The sequence below is a fragment of the Saccostrea echinata genome, unplaced genomic scaffold (genome assembly GCF_033153115.1).
Source record: "Saccostrea echinata isolate AGI-Se365-2 ecotype Australia unplaced genomic scaffold, CSIRO_AGI_Sech_v1 ptg000053l, whole genome shotgun sequence".
Lineage (NCBI taxonomy): Eukaryota > Metazoa > Mollusca > Bivalvia > Ostreida > Ostreidae > Saccostrea > Saccostrea echinata.
This window is the reverse complement of record NW_026889802.1, coordinates 1,529,314-1,553,858: the sequence shown is the minus strand read 5'-3', so window position 1 is coordinate 1,553,858 and position 24,545 is coordinate 1,529,314. Positions and strand designations below refer to the sequence as shown.

Here is a 24,545-nt window from a genome sequence, read left to right as displayed (position 1 = left end):
CCCAGTCAAAAAAAAATCCCCCCCCAAAAAAACGTGAAATCCATTATTTCCCAAACGTGAAAAACACCTATTTCTTGGTGGTGATGGTGGGGTCCACGTTTTCTAGGGGGGGTTTAAAGTCATTTTTTATTTCCTTCAGTATATACTTTTAATAACTCTACAAATTCCAAAGGGGGGGGGGGAGTTAAACCCAACCCCCGACCCCCTCTAGATCCGCGCATGAACATGATTTAAATGCAAGTATTGCATGTCAGGGGATGGTAGCGTAGTGGTTAACGTGACTTAGCTCAAATTAAAGAAATAAAATTGATTTGAAAAGTGTCCCTAATTGTGTCCCTTTGTAACCGACGTTAAAACTCTTGCAGTGGCCTTCAGTCCCACATTTAGATGTATCAACTAACAATATTCATTTTTATTCCTACATTGATTCGATATATCCCATTGAACTCGAAATAGAAGAAACTACAGAGTCTGCCACGCCTTTTCATATTTGGATGTTTTACTGACTATAGACATTAATGACGAATTAGCGGTTAAACTTTATTAAAAAACGTACTGACTTTAGCTTTTTCCTTCGTCAATTTACCCTATTTAATATGCAGTAATTTTCCAATGTCACCTGCACATGGTGTTTTTCGTCTCTCAACTTTTTCAGCACACAAGATCATGTTCCATATACGATATATTTTTAAACCAAGGCAAGCTATTGACAAATGGATTGATGTTCCAAGGCTTTCAACAATTACAGAGTCAGCATTTGGCAAATTCTTTTATCGATATATGATCTTGTTTGCAGTATAATCTATCATTGGGTCTTATTTTGACTGACATGTTTCATACCAATTTTCAGTTAATTTTGTACAACATAAATTTCACTATGGAATACTCCGTTTACCTGATCAATACAGAGGGTTCACAACAGACGTGACCGGTCAACAGGGGATACTTACTCCTTCTACACACTTGATCCCACATCTAGTGTTTCCAGGGGTCCGTGTCTTTGTCCTGTTCACGATTCGAATTTTTTTTAATTTATGATTTATGAGTTTGGTCATAGTTCGTTACTTTACCTTTTACATTTTAAATACGATTCACATTGTGGATGGAAGCAAAAATATATTTTTCTTTTTCCGTTTCAAGAAAGACAACTGAAAGAACATGAGTTGGAAAAGTTATTTACAAGTCCACTGCATGATGTACAGCGTGGCGAAAATATTAAATATGAAAAAAGCAAGAAACTGAAAAAAAAAAAACTAAGTAAATAAGAAGACATAACAAAGAATTCAAAGTCTAATAATGAATTTGTAGATATAATCAACTGACTTAGTATGTCAAGAGTTATCTAAAGCCAAATGTTAAATTACAAAAGCGTCTGGAAAGTGTTTCCACGGCATGCTAGTATACAATAAACAGTGCCTATAAAGCATCATAGAAAATATATGTTAAATGTTTTGGAAGAGAAAGTTTCGAAGGAAGCTTTCAAAAGATAATTGACACAGAAAGAATATCAATGACAAAGACTCGAGCTTGAAAAGTTCGCTGTAATCAAAACGGGCAAGGTCGATTGCTCTTTACTGGATGAGACTAGAGATTAAATAAAATGAAAAAGTTTTCCCTCAAAGAATCTGAATAATTTTTTTCTTGTCAATTTAAGACGTCTTTAACAGGAGATACTGCAGCAATATTAGAATATATAGCAAATCACGATATATGGTATGTGGACTGTATACTAGTAAACATTCACTTCAAGTCGAGCGTTGGACATTGGTAGTTACGATTCACAAACCTAATATAGATTAAATAAATCATAGATTACATGTAGAGGTACTTCAAAAGGAGTGAACTTTTTGCAGATGACATTTGAAAACCTTTATGTGACGTTGGTTATTCCATTTATACTTCTGTTTTTTTTTATAAAATTGTAAGTTTTTGCGGAATTTTTAATAACTCAAATAAAAAGTTCATTAAGTTCATTTGTCTTTTCAGTGTTATTTTCTTCATCTACTTATATGCATATACATATTAAATTTTAATGCTTTATAAGTAAGAATAATATACATGATATGCAAGAATCAAATACTAGTTAATGCACAAAAATATGTTGGCGTTGCATAACATAACACTCGATTCTTCTGTTCACAAACGTTAAGTCGATTCTTTGCAAAATGCCTATGAAACTATCACAAAAATTTTAAATTAAGTTACAAGTAATCCACCATTCTCTATCCAGAATTGTCGTTCCCGCTACGCTCCCACATACTCTGGATAGAGAATGGTAATCCACGGGTGGTGCCAAAAGAACATAGTCATATTGTAGTAGTTTTCGAGCACGACACACTAAGCCGATCTGATCACGAGAAACAGCTCTGATTTTGATACTTGATGATAAAATTACCCAGTATTAACACAGTTAAATCCCAAGATGTTCCTGTTTTGATACTTGATGATAGATTTACCCAGTATTAACAAAGTTAAATCCCAATGTGTTTCTGTTTTGGGATGGATTCTTCTAGTCGTAACCGATGGATTCAGATTTGCAGTGAGTGCCCCCTATATATATCAAAATGGTAAATACATACTTAAAGTTATTTTGTGATACATTTATAAGTCATTTGTTTAAAGGCTTTCTTGGTGGTACAATAGGTTTTGAGTCAGTTTGGGATTCATTGATGTAAACTGGATTTGGCTGCGCTTCAGGATTACAATAGTCTTTTTTAACCTTATCAACCTTTGTTTTTTCTTCATCCTCCTTCTCACCGAGACCACAAGGTGGCTGAATGTCACTTTTACGCTTTGGTTTTGGAAGTACTTTAGGCTTTTCTTTTATGGCAGTCAGTTGGCCGTAAAAGTCTGAGCCTTTCTCCGTATCGCCTAAGCTTTTGCCGATATGTGCTGCAGATCTAACAGTCTGATAGCTATTTGATCCTTTTTCTGTATCTCCAAAACTTCTAGGAGAGGTTTTGCTTTCATAAAAATCTGATCCTTTGATGGTTTCTCCCGGTTTGCTGTGGGGCAAATTTGATGCAGATTCGCAAAAGTCTGAGCTTTTGTGAATAGATTCTCCAGACGATTTTTTTGTGTCATCTTCGCTTTTGAATTTTGGTGGCTGATTTTCCAATTTCGTTGGAACAGAGGATGGGGGGATCACTTGAAGGTCATTCTTTTGACTATTACTTTTGTATGGCTTGGGAGGTAGTGATGGGAATGGGAGTCTTGGGTTACCAGTTCTCTTTTCCTCTTCTTTATTCATTTCCTGCTTCTTGTTTTCAACTACATCCTTCGCTTCTCTAGGCTTTAAGAGAGGTGGAAGCAAATTTGCACTGCAAGTAGCATTAGAGGTTTGTTCTTTTAAATTCTGATATGAACCTTTCTGACCATCTTGTGATTTTGGCGAAAGATTCACAGCAGAGGGCTGATTTGGAGTTTCATTGTCACTACGTTCGTCTTCGTTGCTTTCTGGTACATTTGGAAGAGGAAGTGCTTTACAAGAATTCACTTCTGTTGATATTGTAGATTCCTTTTGATTTCCAGTTGAAGATGGAAATGGCCTTGTAGGAACCGGTGGAACACTATCACCATTCTCTACTGTTACGCCTGGACGACAGAAATTCACATTATCCTCTGCGTCTGTTTTATTACCCATCCTTGGTACTGGAGGAGGTATTTGGCTTGAACTTTCTTCAGTGTCTTTAACAGCCTTTGCTTTGACTATCGGTTTGGGAGGAGGTGGTGGGGGCGGTAGTTTGTGTTTACCTGGCATGTTGTTTTTACTCTCGTCTGTATTGTAATACGAAGTTGGAGGTGGAGGAGGAGGTCTTCTGGGTTGAGGTAGAGGAGGAACTTCGTTGGAAGAACATTTGTCATCACCTTCAGTCTTTGTCGATTCTTTTAAGTAAGACTGAGAAAGATTTGGACTAATAGCCATATCATCATATTCATAAATATCTTCATATTGCTCTACATTAACTTGTTGTATTAATTTTACTTCTGGCTGTGTTGGTGGAGGTGGGAGACTAAGAACTTGTTTAGGAAGAGTTTTTCCAAGTCTGTAAAGACGAGAATTTTATTTTATATATTTTTAAAAATCATATTTTTTACAATAAGAGAACAAATATTCAAAAACCAAATCTAATACCGTGTTTCAAGAATTTGAAGAATCGTTTTCATAGATGGCCTGTCAATTTTTTGATGCAGGAGACAAGGCCTGGTTACTTCCTGGTAAAACCAATCAGGACACTTGACGTGTTTCTCTGGGATATAACCCTCAATCAAATGCTGAAGAATCTGATTCGAAAGAAAACCAAAAAAAAAAAAAGCTGTCACTTATTTTCTCTATGACATTTTGTAGACTACAGAAGCCAATTTACTTAAAAATTTTAATGCAATGAATTTTTAATTCAATTTATTTATTTATTGAAACTTAATGCTCAGGTATAAAGATTAATTCAAAATGATGTTTCTTATGTGTAGGATGAAAATCATCTTACTTTGTCCGATTGTTGGTAGTTGAATGGCACACACGTCAATTCACGTTCTTCATCCTGATCATAAACAACTCCCTCTTGTCCAAAAGCAGACATGACTTCCCAAGTGATCATACCAAATGCATACACATCACTTTCTTTGGAATAAAGGCCAGCCTTAATTGCCTCAATTGGGAGCCTGCAGAGTAATAAATTACTAAATTAATTCAAAGTGGATAATTTGTACAACTATTATGCAATATTGCACCTTACGTCGCACCTTGTCCCCCTTTATGTTCATTTGAGGTATATTTCTTTTTAGTTTTCTCGGTATGTACAAATGCCTCTAAATATTATAATATTCAGCCTCCTTAAGAGTAAAATGAATTGCCCAGGCTGACTAACCATTGTATTCCATCTGTGTCTTCTGGTTTCTCAACTTTGATCTGCTCCAGATGTGCGTCAAATTCAGACGACGCTATCACCCGATATTTACCAAATTTTGGCACCACTATAGTTTGTTCTCGTTTCTACAATACAAAAACAGGTTTCTAGGACAGTTTTATTTGACTTGTTACCAAAATGTAATTAAAGAAACCGAGAACCCTTTTTTCTGATTAAAAAAAATATTTCTATCATCAAGTTGGAAAACATGAAGAAATTGAAAAAAAATACTTCACTTTTGTTTCCAAAATCCAGACGTTTTTAGCTCGAAGACACCGGAAAATCCATCCTGCTGTATGAAAAGAGTCGATGTGATTGGCCAATTCATATAGAAGTTCAATGTATGGACCAATCATTGGACCCCGTTCTTTGTGAAGGACGATATCAAGAAGGTGTGTGGATCTAGGAAATTTGTAGTGCTAGAAAATATACATAAGTAATACATAGAATTCATGAAAGAAAATGCAATTTAATTTACAATAAAAAAAATCTTGTGATGAATCTGATGTGTAGGACTTACCAATTGTTTGGAGCCGTCTGCTGAGACACTTTTGGCTGGGGGCCAAGGTTCTACACACATTTTACTGCTGTCTATTTCCCTCAGTCTGTTATATGTAAATTTCAAGAAATCTTCACTTACTTTTTCCATCACTTTCATCATGCTTGTTCTGTCCTACATCAAATAGAAAAAAATCTTTAAAACCAACTTGAATTGTAGTACATGTATTTATATAGAGAGATAAAAAAGCATCAGAGAAATTAATATTTTTTGCTCAAAACATCCTGGTACTGGAGATTAGTATGACTGGAAATTTGTACTCTTGGAAATAGGGAATCAATAACCTCAGTCTCGATCTTGTAATATTCGTCAGAGGATATTTCCATAAGTTTGACTCCTCTTTGCTCTTTCAATTTGTTATTGTTTTCTGCTACTTCCAATGCAAACACGGTAACAGGATCTGAAGAAACATTTTGCATGTAAAGATTAATATGTATTTAAAAATGGTTTTAAATCGCATTTTTATTCAATAATATTCTAAAACATTCCACTTTCACATTTTGACATATATCTTTAAAAAAAATCTTACAGGATCTTTTTAACACAACTGTAAGGCTAAGTAAGTAATGCTTAACTGTAAACATCATCAGATTGTGTAAACTAAAAAATTAATATATTTTAAATCTATCAAAAATACAAGGTTCTCTGTCAATATTTTTGTTAGGTTCTAGTTATCACGATGTTAACTACTAGTGAATTAGAAACATCATAAGGTTATGTAAATTTAAATTGTTAAATTCATAGTCCTTGAGGATACGGTTGGCTCACCTGTGTCTGTGTGTGAGGGGGGGGGGGGGATAGAACGTATAATGTACAAAAAAGGAAAGATACTCTTTCAATATTCTGTAGGAGCAATAAATCTTTAAGTCTTCTCAATAAGTGTATATTGAAGTTTATTCTTGTCACTGCTTCCGAAGTCAGTATAGAATTACAACAAAGGTATATAAAAGATATTTATAGGTTCTTTAAAATAGTTCCAAAAGAGCAATAAAACTGAAATTTCTCATTAGTATTCAAACCTCCATATAAACTTCTGCAAATTATATGCCTTTCCCTCTAAAAAATTCATATTCTCTCCTTCCTATCAGAGACCTTGGCTGGGTCCACATTATTGATGATCAAGTCAGCATTTGATTTAATGATAGATTGTATTTGCTGACAAGGTCATTATATAGACCATAGAATTTGCCAAATAATAACTTTAAACGAGACTGTTGATATTCTTGTTTCATTAACTTATTTGTCAATAGCTTGCCTCGTTTAAAAAATTGATCGTTCGTAGAGCATGCTCTTGCGTATCGAGTCAACTGAGAGACATAATCGCCATATGCAGGTGATAAGGGTATATTGCTACACAAGTAAGGGAAGTTGACGATTGAAAAGTTGAAATCACGTTTATCACAAAGCTTGGTTGTTAGGTTACCATTAACGTCTTTTTCTAATAAAATATCCAAATATGAAACAGATGTGTCAGACTCTGTGGTATCCTTTATTTCAAGATCACTGGGATATACCGAGTCGAAATATGATGGAAGTAACTATTGTTAATTGATAATACGTCGTCGATATATCTAAATGTCGAGTTAAAGGCCATAGCAAGTGTTGTTTTCTTCTCACGTATAAGGTTTTAAATAAATGAATGCACATGTATACAAAAATAGGTCTGCTGATAACGGGGCGCAATTGGTACCGATGGGAATTCCGACAGATTGTTGGAAGACCTGGTCTCCAAAAACTACATAGATATTGTCGATCAGAAACTCAAGTATCTTTTAATATCAACTTCAGAGTACTTGTGTGTACAATCAGAATGTATTTTTAACAAAATAATGTTGCAAATGACCAACGACAAGGTAAGTAAATTTACGAGTTCCAATTTTATTGGAAAAGCAGCTTGCAATGATGTCAAAAAGCCTGGACTTTACTTTATCGTGGGAATGGTTGTATAAATCGTGGGGATTAATTTTCGTGGGCAACCAAGATTTTACTAGTTCACGGGGACGTAATTTCGTGGGTAACTGGTAGGGATGGAAGATTCAATACACCAATGTTATTGTTCCCAAGGAGTTAAATTCGTGGAAAAGTTTACCAACGAAATTTACGAACATTGGTCCACCATGAACAATGATGATTCCCCAATATCCGGCATTAAGAATATTAAAATCCCTCCTTTTCCTTTCCGACTGACACATAATATCATTTAATTCCGTGTTCCCAAATTTTAACGTTACTAAATGAAATAATTAGCTTGGATGTTGTATTGCCGCTCTATCAAATGGAGTTTATTTTCTATAAACGGTTTGTTTCTAAATCACTGAGAGAATCCCTGGAGATAAATTAGGTTGGTGGAATAGATTAAAGGACAAATCTGAATTGCTACAGGATGAACACTGGTGTAGAACCATTCACTGACTATAACAACTGAAGACCGACGCATATTTTACGAACGTTGAGCAAGATCTCGAATATGAACAAGATGTTTTTTTCAAATGAAAGGACAGTATTTGTAACGTTGAGTTTTATCAAGACAGTCTTATTTGATTCTATAAAAGGTAGGATGGTACCTTCATCAAGCTCTCTGAATCGGCGAATTGACTTCGGAATTCCCTGTAAAGTAAGAAAAAGAATTATTCAGTGCAATCAACATGTGCCCAAATATCACTCAATAAATTGTAAATAAAAGAGGAGCTTACTCTTTCAAACACAGAATTGGCCTTGATCTGATTTTCTGTCAAGGGTGGTATTTCATAAACCTTTGCATGTGTTCCCTCCACTCCAGAATATGTGTCTGTGCATCACAAGAAAATGCGAGAAATAAAAAACTTTTCCGAAGCTTTAAACACGTATACAATTGTACATATTTTTCACATAATTGAAATTCTGAAAATTTATATTTCGATCTTGAAATCTTAAAACAATGGTACACATATACCATATAAAGTATAGCTTCCTTCTCCGCTGATATTGCCAGAGATGTCCAATAATCTTTCTCGCAATGCCTCCAGTTTTAGTCTCTGTTCTGGGATGGTGGCTAGCCCTTCTAAAATCAAACCTTGGACCCTTCTAGGCCGGTTAAATCCTTGGGGTTTAAGATGAGTAAAAACAATCTGGAAATAGTTACAATGATGATTTAAGAGGAACAGTAATCAAGCTTAAGAGTCCATAGAAACAATACAGATTGGAAGCAAAGCAAACATGGACTTCTTAAAACATCCGAGATGGGATCAGGTGCCATGGAGGAGTAAGGATACCCTGTCAAGCAGTCACACCCGCCCTGTGCTCTTTGTCATGATTGGGTAAACGGAAAAATTAAATTCGTAGCCAATTCAGAATGAGAATAATAGGCTTTGTAGGAAGGACGTCAAGTCATAATCATAGAATTGACCATAGAATTTGCTAAATGTTGACTTTGAAACGAGATTAAAAATAGCCTTGGTTCCTCAACTTGTTTATCAGTAGCCTGTTTCTTTTTTAAAATTGTTCGCACGAAGAAAAAGCTTTTGCCTATGGAATCAACTGTGAGAAATAAACCCTATATTCAGGTGAATGTGGTATAAAGCAACATAAATATAGAGAAGTTGACAATAGAATAGTTGAAGTCATCACGTTTATCATAAAGTTTAGTTGTAAATTTCATGTCTTTTTCTAGGAAAATATCTAAATGTGAAGCAGTTGTGTCAGACTCTGTGGTGTCTTTTGTCTCGAGTTCAATGGGATATATCGAATCAAAGTAGGAGTGAAAATAGTCATTGTAAATTAATAAAATGTCATAACGATATATCAAAATGTCGATTTGAAGGCCACAACAAGAGACTTCTTCTTTTTTAATTGTAGACGTTTTTGAATAAATTCTGCTTCATAAGAACACAAAAACCGCTCTGCTGACAATGGAACATTATATTACCCATGGGAATTCCAATAGACTGTTGGAAAACTTGGTCCAAAGACTACATGTAGATATTAATGAGAAACTCACGCATCTTTTTAATATCAACTTCAGAGAACTTTCTGTGTAGACCCAGAAAGGTTTTTAACTAAGTAAGTCTGTAGATGACCGATGACAAGGTAGGAAAATTTGCGAGTTCCATTCTCATTTAAAAAAAACGTTGTCTAGCATGTCAAAAAGCCTGGTCTTTAATTTATCTTGGGAAATGGTTGTATTACGTGTTAAATACGTTTTGATGGTATTGGATTTGGAAAAAGTTTGTGATTTCAAATATTCTATAAGTTCTTTGAAACTAGTTTCTAAGTGAATGAACTTGGCATTTCAAAGATTAAAAAAATCTGCTTACATTTGTAATCATATCGTCAATGTCGGAGTCGCTGACGTCCGAGTATGGCCATGCTGCATAATTAAGAATTTCATCTGCTAAAATGTTGACAGACCACACGTCACTGTAGATACTGTAATGTCCTTCCAGAAGACTCTCGGGGGCCGCCCACCGGACAGGAACGCCTTCAAAATCCAGATCTGGCAAAAAAAGGACAATGTGACATTCTAATATCCAACTTAAAGGCCAGTCCATTCATCAAAAAGGAAATAAGAGGGATACATTCCCATTATCATGACTTACCTATAAGACCACTGATTATTCCACCGCTTGGAAAGTCTGATGGTTTTGCTGCCATCTCAAAGTTTTTTAACTTAAGAAAATAGCCATCATCTGTTGTAGAGCAGCAATATGATGCGGTAGTGATATCCCTGATGAGGCAACCACAGCTGTGTACATACAAGACTGCCTCAACTGCTTGCACTATCATCTTAATGAGATTCTCAATGGGAATTATCTTTCCTTTGTCCCTTGCCTCCAGAAGACGTCTTTGAAGGTTGTCTCCAGGAAGTCTCTCTTTGATATAAAACTTCGGTAAGATTTGGTTGAACACAAGAAGCCTGGCTACGTTTCTGTGAATATCGTTGGACTCTATTTCTTTTAATACTTCCAGTTCATTTTCTAGATTTTTTTGTCTAGCTAAATCTAGGCTTGTGCTGAATTTGGCCGAAGTATTATCATACATTTCCACATCCCTGACTTCATCTGCGAAAGCTTCCAAAAAACATGTGATGGATGCATCCACATTACAAAATAAACATTGTTTACGTTCAAAACTGTTGTTCAATGGTGACTCTGTAGTGGAGAGGTCGAACACAAATCCATAATTTTTTAGCAACATTTGCACGTGATCTTTGATGGCTTCTTTTGAACTTACAGTCCCTTTTCTCTTCGCTATTTCTCTGAATCTGGACCGTATTCTTTCATTGTGATGAAAAAGTAAACAATTTGACACACTGAATCCACTTGAGTGAAAATGTTCTCGATTTAATATCGACAACAATTGATTTTCACATTTTTCGAGCATTTCCAATTTCACTACAATTAAAAAGAAAATGGCATACATGTATTTTCTAGTATTATCATTAAATTGTCAAGCTTTTTTTCAGTTCAGAAAAGTCATCTTCAATCCTCTCTTATTTAAAAGTTCAATTTCCATATCAGCAGCCAAGAAATTACACTTACCAGGAAAACAAAACTATAATATATCCAAAACTAACATTTTAATGGGTCACCCAAATGAAAATTGTTAACTAGTTAATTGTCCATGAAAAAGCCTTCAAATATACATAGTAAAAGCTTATTTAAGGAATTAAGTTAAGAATTCTTGACAAATTAATAATACCCTATATTTTCAGAGAGAACTACATTCAAAACATTGGTTTCACAAAAAGCAAAACATTTGTAACAAGCATTCTAAGCAATACTAGTCCACTATCGGCAAGTGTAATCTGGTTCCCGTTAAAAATTGAAAATGCCATAATTCCGTCAAAAATCAATGAAGCGGAACGAAATGCAAACTTGATCTATAACTAATCAAGGTAAAGTCACATACCAAAAACAAACGTTTAGAAGAAAATTGCGGAAAACTCTGAAAAATTGAAAAGGTCGTAATTCCGTCAAAATCATTGACGCGGAACGAAATGCAAACTTGATCTGTAAACTCAATCTGCAAACTCATCAAGATACATTCACATACCAAAAATCAGCTCAATATCTGCAAGCGTTTAGAAAAATAAGTGCGGAAAACCAAGTGGGACAGACTGACAGACAGACAGAGGGACAGACAGACGGACGGACTGACAGACAGACGGAAGGACAGACTCAGAGGAAACCTAGTCCCCTCCGGTTTCACCGGTAAAGGACTAATAAATGCAAAAGCATCAAGGCAACACAATGAAGAGACAACATTCGGGTATGAACAGGATTAAAAACAGCTTTCCGCGAAAAAAAATAAACAGTCGTCCCACGCTAAGTATTAATTGAGGCATTGTGTGAAAATTCGTGTCTTTCGATGAAAAATACTTATTTCTAGAGAAATCTTTACCACCATGTTTGTGTAGAGCGTGTAATACAGTATCTCAACATAAACGTCTAAATAAGAAATTTTCTTGAGGATGAATTTCTAAATGAACCTGGACCATACTTTTTAAATGCATTACAGTCAAAATATACATCATTAAGGAATTTTTATTTATCTAAATACCGGTAAACTAATCACAGACATATTAGCCAGAAACATTACCATCAGGGTGCTCTCCTTGTAATATACGAACAATAAATAGGCCAAGAAATCGATGATGCCATTTCACCATCCCCTCCTCGTCGTTAGAGACATCCATTAACGAAGCTAGACCTACCATCTTCTGCACCCCTGTGTGAAATTTCGACTGCTGTCGCAACACCTTGACACATAGAACAATGAATTTAAAAAAAAAAATACATGTAGCTAAATACTACATCTTCAAATAATGGATAAAATACATGCATATGCATAGTATTCTTTAACTTTCAACATGCTGGTTCATTACATTTAGTATTCAGAAATAAAGAAGAATTTAATCAACTTTAGAGTAGAAATACCAGATTTCCTGTATGAAAAACAACAGCCAGCCCCTCGATACAAATTTCGCTGTCTTCTCTGTTAAAATCAGGGAGCAAATCGTTCACATCCTCCCCCATCAACAGACTTTCATCCAAATCTACCTCTTCTAGATCAAAAATGCACTTTGCTGTCTTGGCAAAAACCTGAATATCAGGGTCACTCCTCTCGAATACACGCTTGCTTTTTGACTGAATCGTAGTCATAGTGTTTTGAATGCATGCAATCCATTGGTCTACTGCTTCAATGGCTCGTAAGTAAATAAAACAGTTAAACATAATTCCAAGTTGGATTAGAGACTGGAAAATGGAGAATGTTTTCTTTGTTTCTCCGATAACAGTGAATAGCTGAACAGTGCCCTTTTGGTACATTATTTTCATTTCCTCGGTGGAGAAATTTTTCTGATCGGCACCCATGATCATATTTGTCAGTTCATTGATGCAAAGATGTCTAACTAGTCTATTTTTGCAAGAAAGAAGATTAAGGACTTCAATAATTTTGTTACTTTGTTTCAAAGTTGGTAGAAGATCCGCTGTAATGTATTTAATCATGTCTTGTTCAACTTCAGTTGTTGCATTGTCCATTTCTCGGCATAGTTCATCAATGGACAGATTTCTGTAGTCTCCTGTATTATAAAAATCTATGTACAATAAAGTAAACAACAAGCTGCCAGTTAATTAATTATTCTTAAAGAGGGTTTCTAACAGTACGGTAGCATATTTCTGCTACATTTATCAGATATTTATTTTAACTTGTCAGTTTATGTCGACTTGTAAGATAATAATCATCATTAGAGACTCAGTTTCTTAAGAAATGAATTTAATTTTTTAGAATTCATGAGGACATGAACTACGACGCTTCATGCGGGCATATTTCATGAAGCGCATGTAACTCATGAATTCTCAAAAATTAAATTCATATCTTATATTTACATTATTTTTCTGATGACTTGCCATATATTTTTGGTATTCAACGATCATTTAAAAAAAAAATGTTTGCACTATTTTTTTTACTTCAATTACGTTACAATGGAACCACGGTAGTTCATGAGAACGTGAACTTTTTCAAATTTGTAACGAATCTTAAGGAAGAATATTTGGAAATATAAATATTCGTTATTAAAGCCTGTTTGTGCCATTAACTGACATTTACTTGCCATAATAATATCTGATAAGTCAATATATATGTCCAACAAGTAAACAAAGTCATCTGACAAGTCATTATAATAATTATCTGAAAAAATAAAAGTTATTTAAATATTGAAGTTCACTCAATAGACAATGATACAAGGGGCGTAGCTTCCATTGTGGCAATGAGGCAACTGCCTCTCTAGATTTTTAACCACCAACAATCCCTCCCATAGTTAATAATACTTTTCACAAAATATCTTGTAAAAATTATAATTTAAGCAATTCTATAATGTACGTTCATATCATCAAGGTTCGGGCTCTACCTCCATTACTGAAAACTCCAAGTAGGCAATGATTGAAAAAACTTTAAAACTGATAAATGTTTGACAATTATAGTTTTGACGAAATAAAAACAAAATTTAAAAAAAACGTGTATTCATCTTAACATGTGTTACAAGTTTAAGTAAGCGTATTTATTAACTCCTTTACCTGCGGTCGGTCTAGCTTCTCTTACCTCGTTGGTTTCTGACGATGCTCTTTGAAATACTTTAATAATATGTGGTATCATATCCACGCTATGAAACCGGTAAAATTAACTATGCTTCTGTGCAGGAGAAGTCTGATAAAACACCCAAATCCATATTCTGTCCGGAGGGGTGTGTGGTGCCCCCTCTACCCCCCCCCCACCATCACCACCATGGCGCTGCCCTGACCTACTTGGGGCCTTAGGCGGCCCCATACCCCCTGCCCCTATGGTTTTGCCTTACTAGAATTTTAAGTCAAGCTACGCCCCTGGATACTAACTTGTCAGATGTTATGATGACTTGTTAGATAATTAAGATAACTTGCTAGAATAAAGTGATGTCGACTTGTCAGATCTTTATGTCGACTTGTCAGATCTTCTTAGATTCTTTTGAAGACTTGTTAGGAATGTGTAGTCAACTGGATAGTACAAACTTACAGAAGTATCTACACTGGTTGTGTTATAACCAACATGTAATAAGTAAGTGACAAGTCAGCAAAAAGATCTGACAAGTCAACATACTTATCTGACAAGTAGTGGTAGAAATATGCCATCATACCAACAGAGACGAAATAAAGCATTTACGGTTACCTTGTGGAGAAAAGAAAAACTTGCTTATCATCGGACTGTTAGTGTCTTTCTGATAAGGTGTAAATTCCTGCGCATCTAAAAATGCGTCCTCCCAGTTGGTGTCCTTTTTCTTGAACCTATGAACGGAGTAACCTGTGGTATATCCATACTCCTCATCATCCAAATCTTCCATTCGTCTATTGGAAGAGACATGTTGTAGCGGGAGATCCACGATAGCATCTTTGTTGAATTTCTTTCCTGTGGATGGGTTCTTTACTGGTAGTTTCGGAATTGGTGCATCCGGTAAAAGAGGCGTATATCTTGAAGAACTAATATTGGAATTTGGATCGATGACATCATAGTTTGTTTCGCCGGTAGGTGAAATGGTATCTGGATAAAACTAAACTAATTGATCTAATGAAGTACAATAGAGTTTACATCTATAATTACCATTCCCATTGTCTGCCTTAGTTGATTAACTCTGTAACTGTATTTCTATTTCTATTTTTGAAATCACGTGATTAAGATGTCAGGTTCTAAATTTTGAATTTACCGGGTGGGAGTAAATACAAAATTTACAACATGACAAGTTGTCATGACCTAAATTATGTATACATGTACTCCCAACCAGTAAATTCAGAATTTAGAACATGAAAAAGATACTGATGGAAAATCTGCTACGCAAGGATGTCTTTTAAGTGTGAAAAAAGACATGAAAGAGGACATTTTGTGCGGACGTTTAGAACAATCCATGTCGTGTCTTCAATACCGATCAATACTCCATCGAAATTAACTCAGAGGGACGAAACAAATACACTGAATAGAAAATCTAAAAGGAAGCAGACCAGAAACAATCATCAAAATTTGAACAAATTATTAAGAAAAATAATCTTTTAACAAATCAAATGCCAGTTCTGGCAGTGTATTTGAAAGAATGAGTGGACTAAGACATATTTTGGGTCTTTTTGCGAATCCTCTACCAAGCTGTAAGTGAAGTGAATCCATAATAGCTTACAAGCAATAGCAAGATCTACACATTTGTGCAAAAGCATTGTTTTGGTGCCATGAATCAAAATTGAAGCAACGATATATTAGTGTCGCCAGCCGAAATTTGACAGAATTTACCCGGAGTGGTTTTTAGGTCATTGTCTGACGTCTTAGCGTCAGACAGCACTAGTTTTAGTCAATTCTTTTGGTCAAGTCGTTCAATAGAATTTTTCTGATAACTCTATCTTGAAAACTTCTTACTATCTTAACTATCAATTGGAGAGCATGAGGATTGATATAAACTTACTAATTATATAAACACACAAACAAACCAGAGCGCTGGAGCTGATGTCACTATAATCACGTTATACATTATTATACATTACAGGTTACATAACAATTGGCCATTCTCGAATGCATTCATCATTCATGCATGTCCAGCAAAACAGCAGGAATGAAGCTGGACAGGTCAACACTTGTCGATTATTCTTATCAGATTAACTCATGGGTGTTTATTTTTTTCAATGCAGTTTTGTATGATATACAGTTGCAAAGTAGATTGTCATAATTTCATTATCCTATGATATAAATGCAAAATATCAAATCCCTGTCTATATAAATTGAATACACGTTAACAAAATTAACCTTTCAGAGTATTTTTGCAAAGTAGATAAAAGATCAAGGTCGAATGATATTTTGAAAAGCATGTCCATATGAAATTAAAAGATTTCTCTGGTAAATATTGTTAGGACACGCAAAAATATAACAACATATAATTTGCTAAATTCTGCAAATAGCAGCTAGACCAACAAAACACGTTCTAAGACGTGATTAAGATCGAGGTCGCGTTTAGGAGCCCTCTTTTTACACTGCTCACTAAAGTACGATGGCCGACAGCGGCCGCCACTTTCTGATTAAGAATATTGTCATTTTGTACAGCGTTTTTGTCAATTTTCGTTGACATATTACAACTAAACTGATAATACTATATGTACATGTACACTTTTTACACTGACAATTTACACCAGCGAAAAACATTAAAATTCTTTCGTGTGATATGAAATTAAGATACATAAAACAGGTGGCTTGAAAGAGATAAGGAGCATTTTAATGATTTTCACCCTTAATTATTCTGAGATATCGTAACCCAGTTAATCCTAGATTAGACATAAATCGTCATTCTGTCACCTTGTTGTATCACTAAAAAGATATTCTTGGGATTGTAATTAAAAAGGCGAATAAAAGTAATACGTTTGTTGTAATGGATATACATGAATATAATGGATATACCTCGATCCTCAAAGTGTATGAGACAACTCGATTCTACCTATTATGTAGAAGTAGAAAAACAGGATTTAGTAGCTCTACATGTGAGCATCCAATCAAAAGTTTATGGAATGTATCAAAAACCAAACTTTAGATACGGAAATATACCCGTTTTTAAGCAAGAATAAAATGACAACCTTAAATGTGGGAGTCTGTATTTGCTCTCTAAATTCATAAAATTATAACTAAATGCTTGAAACACTTTTAAAGGCCAATGCAACCTCTCAAGACTTCCACCTGGTCGGCCAATTATTGTTCAATGTGGCACGGGAATGAAAATATAGGTACATGTAACTAATGTGATCATTTCCTCGTGCGCATTGTTTAAAAACAAAATTCATACATCAAAGACACGTCCGATTATGAACAAAATCAAATTTCTGATAGACCTGGAAAATTTCATCCTGGTTACCTATGATGTGACCAGCAGGTACACCAACATGGAATTTTATGAATTAATTACTACAATCTGTCGAGAAAGCATATCTAGAAGACAATACTAATCTGTAATCACCCCGACCTTGTTGTTCTGCTAGAACCTTAAGCTTATCACCTTCAAGTAACCTGTTTTATGTATCTTCATTTCATATCACAAGAAAGAATTTTAACGATTTTCTCCAGTGTAAATTGTCAGTGTAAAAACTGTATATGGACATATAGCATTACCAGTTTAGTTGTAATTTGTCAACGAAAATTGACAAAAAAGCTGTACAAAATGACAATATTCAGAATCAAAAGTGGCGGCCGCTCTCGGCCATCGTACTAAAGAGATCTGATTGGTATTTTTATGCAGATATAGTGATCTACCCTTTGTTCTAGAATAAAATAAATTGAAATGTACAGTTTATTACTACATTTGTGATCAAATAAAGCATTCATCAGGTTATAACATTTTAATACGCCATGATGAATAGATTGAACACTTTATTTGCAAGCATTTTGCCCACTTAAGTAAACAACAGCGATTTCTGGTCATCAGTGCTTCACTGTCTTTGAACATTTTTCCTTGGGGTAAATGTAAGGTACCCTATGTTGAAAATGTAAGAGATAAGCTCAATATTTACACCTTTACTCATTGTAATTTTCCCAATGTCCAAAAAATCTTTTCCTTTAGTGCATATAGGGTCCTTAAGAACAGCCGACAAACATGCGCTATGTATTCTGACAACGAAAACATCGTGATCCTGACTGAGTAATGATTATGGGATTTTAAGGTACGACCATGCGGAGTTCTCAATTAGTCACTGTTGACATCTCGTGACATCAGCTGTGTATAAATACCGAGACTCCGCAGTCGTCGGATGCAGCCAAGGATAGAAGACGAGTGTAGTGAATAAAGTATTCACGTTTAATATTCCTCGCCTGTTTTACAGTTAGAGAGAGAATTTGGAAGGCCAAACCAGTTAAGACTTGCCACAAACAAGGTTGACCTCCAGTATGGAGGCTAGCCATAGTTTGTTTAGATCGTCTGCATTGGCTGACCAGTCTGTCCAGGCTCCTATACTCATTGTCCGTCCTGAATAAGGCATCATACAGTGAGTGTAGTGGTTGAAGGGCTATCACATGTACTGTCCGTCCTGAATAAGGCATCCTACAGTATATGCGATAGTCTGAGGGCGACTGGGCTCTTATTTTAGTTTTGGGTTAGGACTACCAGTTAATTTATTGTTGCTTGCCTCCGATTGTTATATTGATTTACCATTTGATTATTGTTTACCTAAATAAGGTTAGGACATATTTGTATATTTCGGCAGTCCACTTAAATCATACCTGTCAGTTTTTAATCAGTTAATGTTGAACACCCCAAACCCTGGAATTGACCAGGTACGATCCCTGTGTTTTTAATGTAAATACGTGACATGATTATCTATTGATTTTCAAGAAATCTTCGGGTCCCATGCCTTTGATTTTATGTGTCTTAAATTCATATCTGTAGCAAGAATACACAGTTATTAAAGATATCTGTGATTTATATTATGGATAGAAATAAACATTTTATAAAACTTCAATTTACGACTTTTTTTCGGACTCTTTAGGTCCATCCCTTTTTTACACCAAAACCTTAAAAATCCAAATTGAAAAGTTTCGAGAACAGATGACATTTAAAAACACAGAAGCCCAATTGTATCAGAACAAATGAGAGAAGTGAACGTCTCTAGTGTGCTAGAAAAAGACCAGAACTATCAAGGAAATTCGAGAAAAAAAATTGTCGCATCATTGATTGATTGTTTGTATGTTGTTAAACGTCCCGTTCAAGAATGTTTCACTCATATAGAGATCAAATGAACTTGAGTAATTGAGGAAATCGACCACTGACTATGACTGTTTGATAAAAGAAAATAAAGATCGAGTTTAATAGCTTCTTGAGCAAAGGAAAAAGTACTAGAAAGCAATTGAATAGTTCAGTGATTTCCAGTTTAGTTATTACTCGAGTACTGTTAAAACTTACTCCAGATCGCGTAGGAAAAGCCAACTTTAGATCGTTGATATATCACCGGTAGTAAACGAAGTACCGGCATGTGAATTTTCACCGGTCACTATTTTAAGAAAGATTATAAACAATTTGTGAATTAATACGGCATATATAGTACACATTTTAACAAAGGGTAATATTCCATTACAAATATTAGAATTAAATCTTTTTGTTCTTATGTATGCTGATGACATGGTAATTTTTGCGGAAAGTGTAGAAGAACTACAGTCTATGTTAAATACATTGTATACTTATACCAAAAAAAAAAATGGGATCTAACAATTAATGTAGAAAAGACTAAACAGAGAATTGTAGATATTTTTATTCAAACAAGTTTCGAGCAAATAAATTGTTCATCAAGATGCAAAAGTTTTAAGCATATCATTGATAATAATAATTATTTCTCTCTCCAATATAACAAAAACTATCCCAATTAAATATAAGAAGCAATTAAGTAAAATACGTATGTCATCCCATAATCTAGCTATTGAATATGGTCGTCATAATAACATACCAGTAAATAACAGATATTGTGAAATGTGTCATTTAGATATTGAGGATGAATTTCATTTTATTTTAAAATGACCTCAATTTAGTGATATTAGATGTCGATATATTAAGAAATATTACTGGAGAAAAAAACCCTTCAGTTTTCAAGTTAATACAGCTGCTCAATGTAAAAAATTTTAAAGAACTGTGCAATTTAGGTATTTACCTCCAACGTGCTTTTGAAATACGTGAAAGTGTCACAAAATCATTTTCTGTCGAATGTATATGTATCTGTTAAAATTTATCATTATATACTACATATGTTTATATTACCATGCCACACAACCTTCTTTTGATGTTTGTTATATTTACTCAATGCTATAAGATGTATGTCTTGGGCAATAAAGATTACATATAGTGATCTCATTGTACCCAACTATCATTGTATACCAATTACTCAATATTCATATTGTGCGCATGGTCAGTGCACATAATGAAATTAAAAGTGTATAAATCAAAGGAAACAGTTTGTAATTCATAAGACATGATGTAATGATAAAAATATATGTCAAATTTTATCATGTTAAAAAAGAATATGTTGTTATAATTGTACATCATGGGTTCATAGAGAGGAGGTTTACATGTGGTTATATGTTGTGAAATAACGTAATTATGTTCCCCAAACGAAGTTTGGGAACATATTGTTTTTACTCTGTTTCTTATTATTATGTTCCCCAAACGGAGTTTGGGAACATATTGTTTTTACTCTGTTTCTTATTATTATTATTATTAAGTCTTCCGTTCACAACGGAAGACTTATAGTGATTGTATTGTTTCTTTTTATTATTATTAAGTCTTCCGTTCACAACGGAAGACTTATAGTGATTGTATTGTTTCTTTTTATTAAGTCTTCCGTTCACAACGGAAGACTTATAGTGATTGTATTGTTTCTTTTTATTATTATTAAGTCTTCCGTTCACAACGGAAGACTTATAGTGATTGTATTGTTTCTTTTTAAGTCTTCCGTTCACAACGGAAGACTTATAGTGATTGTATTGTTTCTTTTTATTATTATTAAGTCTTCCGTTCACAACGGAAGACTTATAGTGATTGTATTGTTTCTTTTTATTATTATTATTATTATTATTATTATTATTCCTCCACAATTTTGTGAGCGTGATTACTCAGAGATGGTTGGATAGATTTTCACAATTTTTCACATGATAGTAGGCTGATATATGAAGTTTATATAAATTTCCGTTTTTTGAAAAATTCACTTCCGGACCGAAGTTACGGCCGAATTTCCAATTTTTAAATGGATTTTTGTCCGGAGTTTTTCTCGGAAACGGTTTGAGGTAAAGATGTGAAATTTACAGGGGTATTAGATCATGACATTCTCTTTGTTTCGAAGTTGTTTTCGTGTGTTTCCGGTACTTCCTGTCCGAACCGGAAGTGAACTTGTGTTTGGTCAATTTTCAACTTTTTTGTTTTTTAATATTTTTTCGAGATATTATTATGTATAACAGAGGTTATTCTACAAATACTAAATATATAATTTGTTTTGAAATCAGATTCCACATTTTGCAGATTTTCGGTACCCTCATTTTCCCTATTTACCTAGTGTGTAGACAATGGGCAAAGAAAGATAACTCTGACTTGTAAGTGAGAATAGAACTTTCGAGATAAAGGCGGAAATAGTATCGATGACGTTAGAGACATATACACTCTCCATATCAAAATATTTAGACGTTCTATATTCACTCTTCAAAATTTAAGAGGACGTTGGTTACCGCTTCCAGTGCATGTAAAGTTTGAAGTTGCCAGTGTAGTGTAAGTCTGTATTGACAGTTAGTTAATTTACACATGAATATATCTAAAAAAAATTAATATATATATATGCTAGGTAGCTAATTCAAGTAAATATATTATAAGCACTGAATATACATTTATAGTGATGGACAGGCATGCAGTTTTATCTATTTCGTATATTAAGTTCAGAATACGATAGTTATAAGCCTTCTATAATGCAGACGATTTATTATTCTTTATGATCTGAATGCGAAATTATCCCGATTTCCGAGTTTTACTTTCGATATTAAAAAATATTACATACACTCAAAAAAGGAATTAAGCGATAGAAAATTGTAATACAGTACTGTTTTAAAGCCTTTATAAATAAATTGGTATCTGCCACTGAAAAGAAAGAAAATCAATCTATAGATTAGATTTGGTTATTACATATATATTTGATAAAAGGTTAAATTATTTATGACACATGATCTATACTCTATATACCCAAGGAATTATAAAAGATGTGAAAAGGCGATTCTTGGATTCTTGTGAAATACTCAAAGAGTTAAAGAGTGTGTGAAATAATGGTACGCTATATGTTTCTTTTGGAAAAAAAAACATGATAAAAAAATTGTACAAGTCTGTTGATATGTGGGATAAGTATATCTGAATGAACACAATTTTATGCAATGATATATAATCATGTACATGCAACTGACGTCCGTACTTTTCCTTGTAATTCATAAAATTATCTAATTCCTTTGAAGCCCCCCCCCCCCGTCTTGAATTTGAATTATATATTCGTTTTAGATTTAAATCTGGAACATGTGAATAACATTACCATTTACATGTATACAGAATTTCATATTTTATAATTATGAAATGTTCAATTTACATGTCTGAGAGAGAGAGAGAGAGAGAGAGGAGAGATTCCCTCTTAATCCCGATCCAGACCAAAAATTAGTTCTTTATCGGTCACACCCATTCTTTATTAGATGTTTTCTGATTTCATAGTCAGTCATGGTCACATCCTGTATATTTTTCAGCTTAAAAAGTATCACACGAAGTGCACGTGTGTTGACCTGTCAATCAAAATCACTTGACGCTGTATGCACTGCAATTAAGTAGCCTGAGTTCGAAATGATCTTGAAGTATGATCTTTAAGTAAATCTGCTGCAACAAACTTGTGAAAAAAAAATAGAATAAAATAAAAAATAAAATATCTCGGTATTATGAACTTCGACTGTGGGACGTGGAGACCGGTCCTTTGGATGAGATCGTATAAATCGAGGTCCCTTGTCGCAGAAGATGCTGGCATAAAAAAGATTCCCCACTGCTCAATTGCGATAAATGCCAAAGTATAGGACAAAAATTTACAGTCTCCACCGGCGAGTGGTGGCGTCTCCATGTGAGCGAAAAATTCTGGAGAGGGACGTTAAACAACATACGTATAATCAATCAATATATCAATCAATCAATCAATCGATTGCTGAAGAATTACTGTAATTGAATAATCTGTCTTATAGGTATGCTGTCAAATCTTGATATTATAACTTTACAAAACTCAGTGACTTTACGTTTAATGTGATACTAACTTAATTCATTATATTTTTTTATAACACCATACACAATTATGCCAAAACATACACACAGTGAAGTTTATGATAATACGGTGTTCGTTCGTCTGTTTGTTTGTCTTAGAAATGATTGCAAACAATTTTTTTTTTTAAATTGCTAATGATATACGTATATCTCTTATAGGTGCCAAATGCATTATACAAGATTGATAATGAAAATCAAAGTACCTTAAGTACTGAAAGGACTTTTTTTCCAGTTATTTTTTTCTTTCACAGTAAATATGATATGTATGTTTTTTACACAGAAAAAAAGCAAATTCTTACAGATTTAGAAGAACGGAAGACTTTTTTGTTGCCATGGCAACAAGAGTCTAGTTATTATTATTATTATTATTATTATTATTCCTCCCAAATTTTGTGAGCGCGATTACTCAGAGATGGTTGGATAGATTTTCACAATTTTTCACATGATAGTAGGCTGATATATGAAGTTTATATAAAATTCCGTTTTTTGAAAAATTCACTTCCGGTCCGAAGTTACGGCCGAATTTCCACTTTTTAAATGCACTTTTGTCCGGAATTTTTCTCGGAAACGGTTTGAGGTAAAGATGTGAAATTTACAGGAGTATTAGATCATGACATTCTCTTTGTTTCGAAGTTGTTTTCGTGTGTTTCCGGTACTTCCTGTCCGAACCGGAAGTGAACTTGTGTTTGGTCAATTTTCAACTTTTTTGTTTTTTAATATTTTTTCAAGATATTATTATGTATAACAGAGGTTATTCTACAAATATTAAATATATAATTTGTTTTGAAATCAGATTCCACATTTTGCAGATTTTCGGTACCCTCATTTTCCCTATTTACCTAGTGTGTAAACGATGGGCAAAGAAAGATAACTCTGACTTGTAAGTGAGAATAGAACTTTCGAGATAAAGGCGGAAATAGTATCGATGACGTTAGAGACATATACACTCTCCATATCAAAATATTTAGACGTTCTATATTCACTCTTCAAAATTTAAGAGGACGTTGGTTACCGCTTCCAGTGCATGTAAAGTTTGAAGTTGCCAGTGTAGTGTAAGTCTGTATTGACAGTTAGTTAATTTACACATGAATATATCTAAAAAAAATTAATATATATATATGCTAGGTAGCTAATTCAAGTAAATATATTATAAGCACTGAATATACATTTATAGTGATGGACAGGCATGCAGTTTTATCTATTTCGTATATTAAGTTCAGAATACGATAGTTATAAGCCTTCTATAATGCAGACG

The 24,545-nt window shown here is 34.1% G+C and overlaps 1 protein-coding gene across 1 annotated transcript in view; it reads right to left on the bottom strand.

The window, feature by feature from the left end:
* Positions 1 to 1,982: 1,982 nt before the first annotated feature.
* LOC133204372 (uncharacterized) overlaps positions 1,983 to 24,545 on the bottom strand; it is a 61,047-nt gene continuing 38,484 nt past the window's right edge. Inside the window, exons 2-16 of the mRNA XM_061340089.1 lie at positions 14,644 to 15,012; positions 12,381 to 13,024; positions 12,043 to 12,202; positions 10,041 to 10,835; positions 9,759 to 9,937; positions 8,399 to 8,573; positions 8,160 to 8,254; positions 8,031 to 8,073; positions 5,751 to 5,866; positions 5,428 to 5,580; positions 5,144 to 5,326; positions 4,869 to 4,993; positions 4,488 to 4,662; positions 4,136 to 4,284; positions 1,983 to 4,046 (exon numbers count right to left, since the gene is read on the bottom strand). Coding sequence (XP_061196073.1) covers positions 2,609 to 4,046; positions 4,136 to 4,284; positions 4,488 to 4,662; positions 4,869 to 4,993; positions 5,144 to 5,326; positions 5,428 to 5,580; positions 5,751 to 5,866; positions 8,031 to 8,073; positions 8,160 to 8,254; positions 8,399 to 8,573; positions 9,759 to 9,937; positions 10,041 to 10,835; positions 12,043 to 12,202; positions 12,381 to 13,024; positions 14,644 to 15,012 — 4,799 coding nt within the window. The 3' untranslated portion in view covers positions 1,983 to 2,608. The remainder of the gene's footprint in view (positions 4,047 to 4,135; positions 4,285 to 4,487; positions 4,663 to 4,868; positions 4,994 to 5,143; positions 5,327 to 5,427; positions 5,581 to 5,750; positions 5,867 to 8,030; positions 8,074 to 8,159; positions 8,255 to 8,398; positions 8,574 to 9,758; positions 9,938 to 10,040; positions 10,836 to 12,042; positions 12,203 to 12,380; positions 13,025 to 14,643; positions 15,013 to 24,545) is intronic.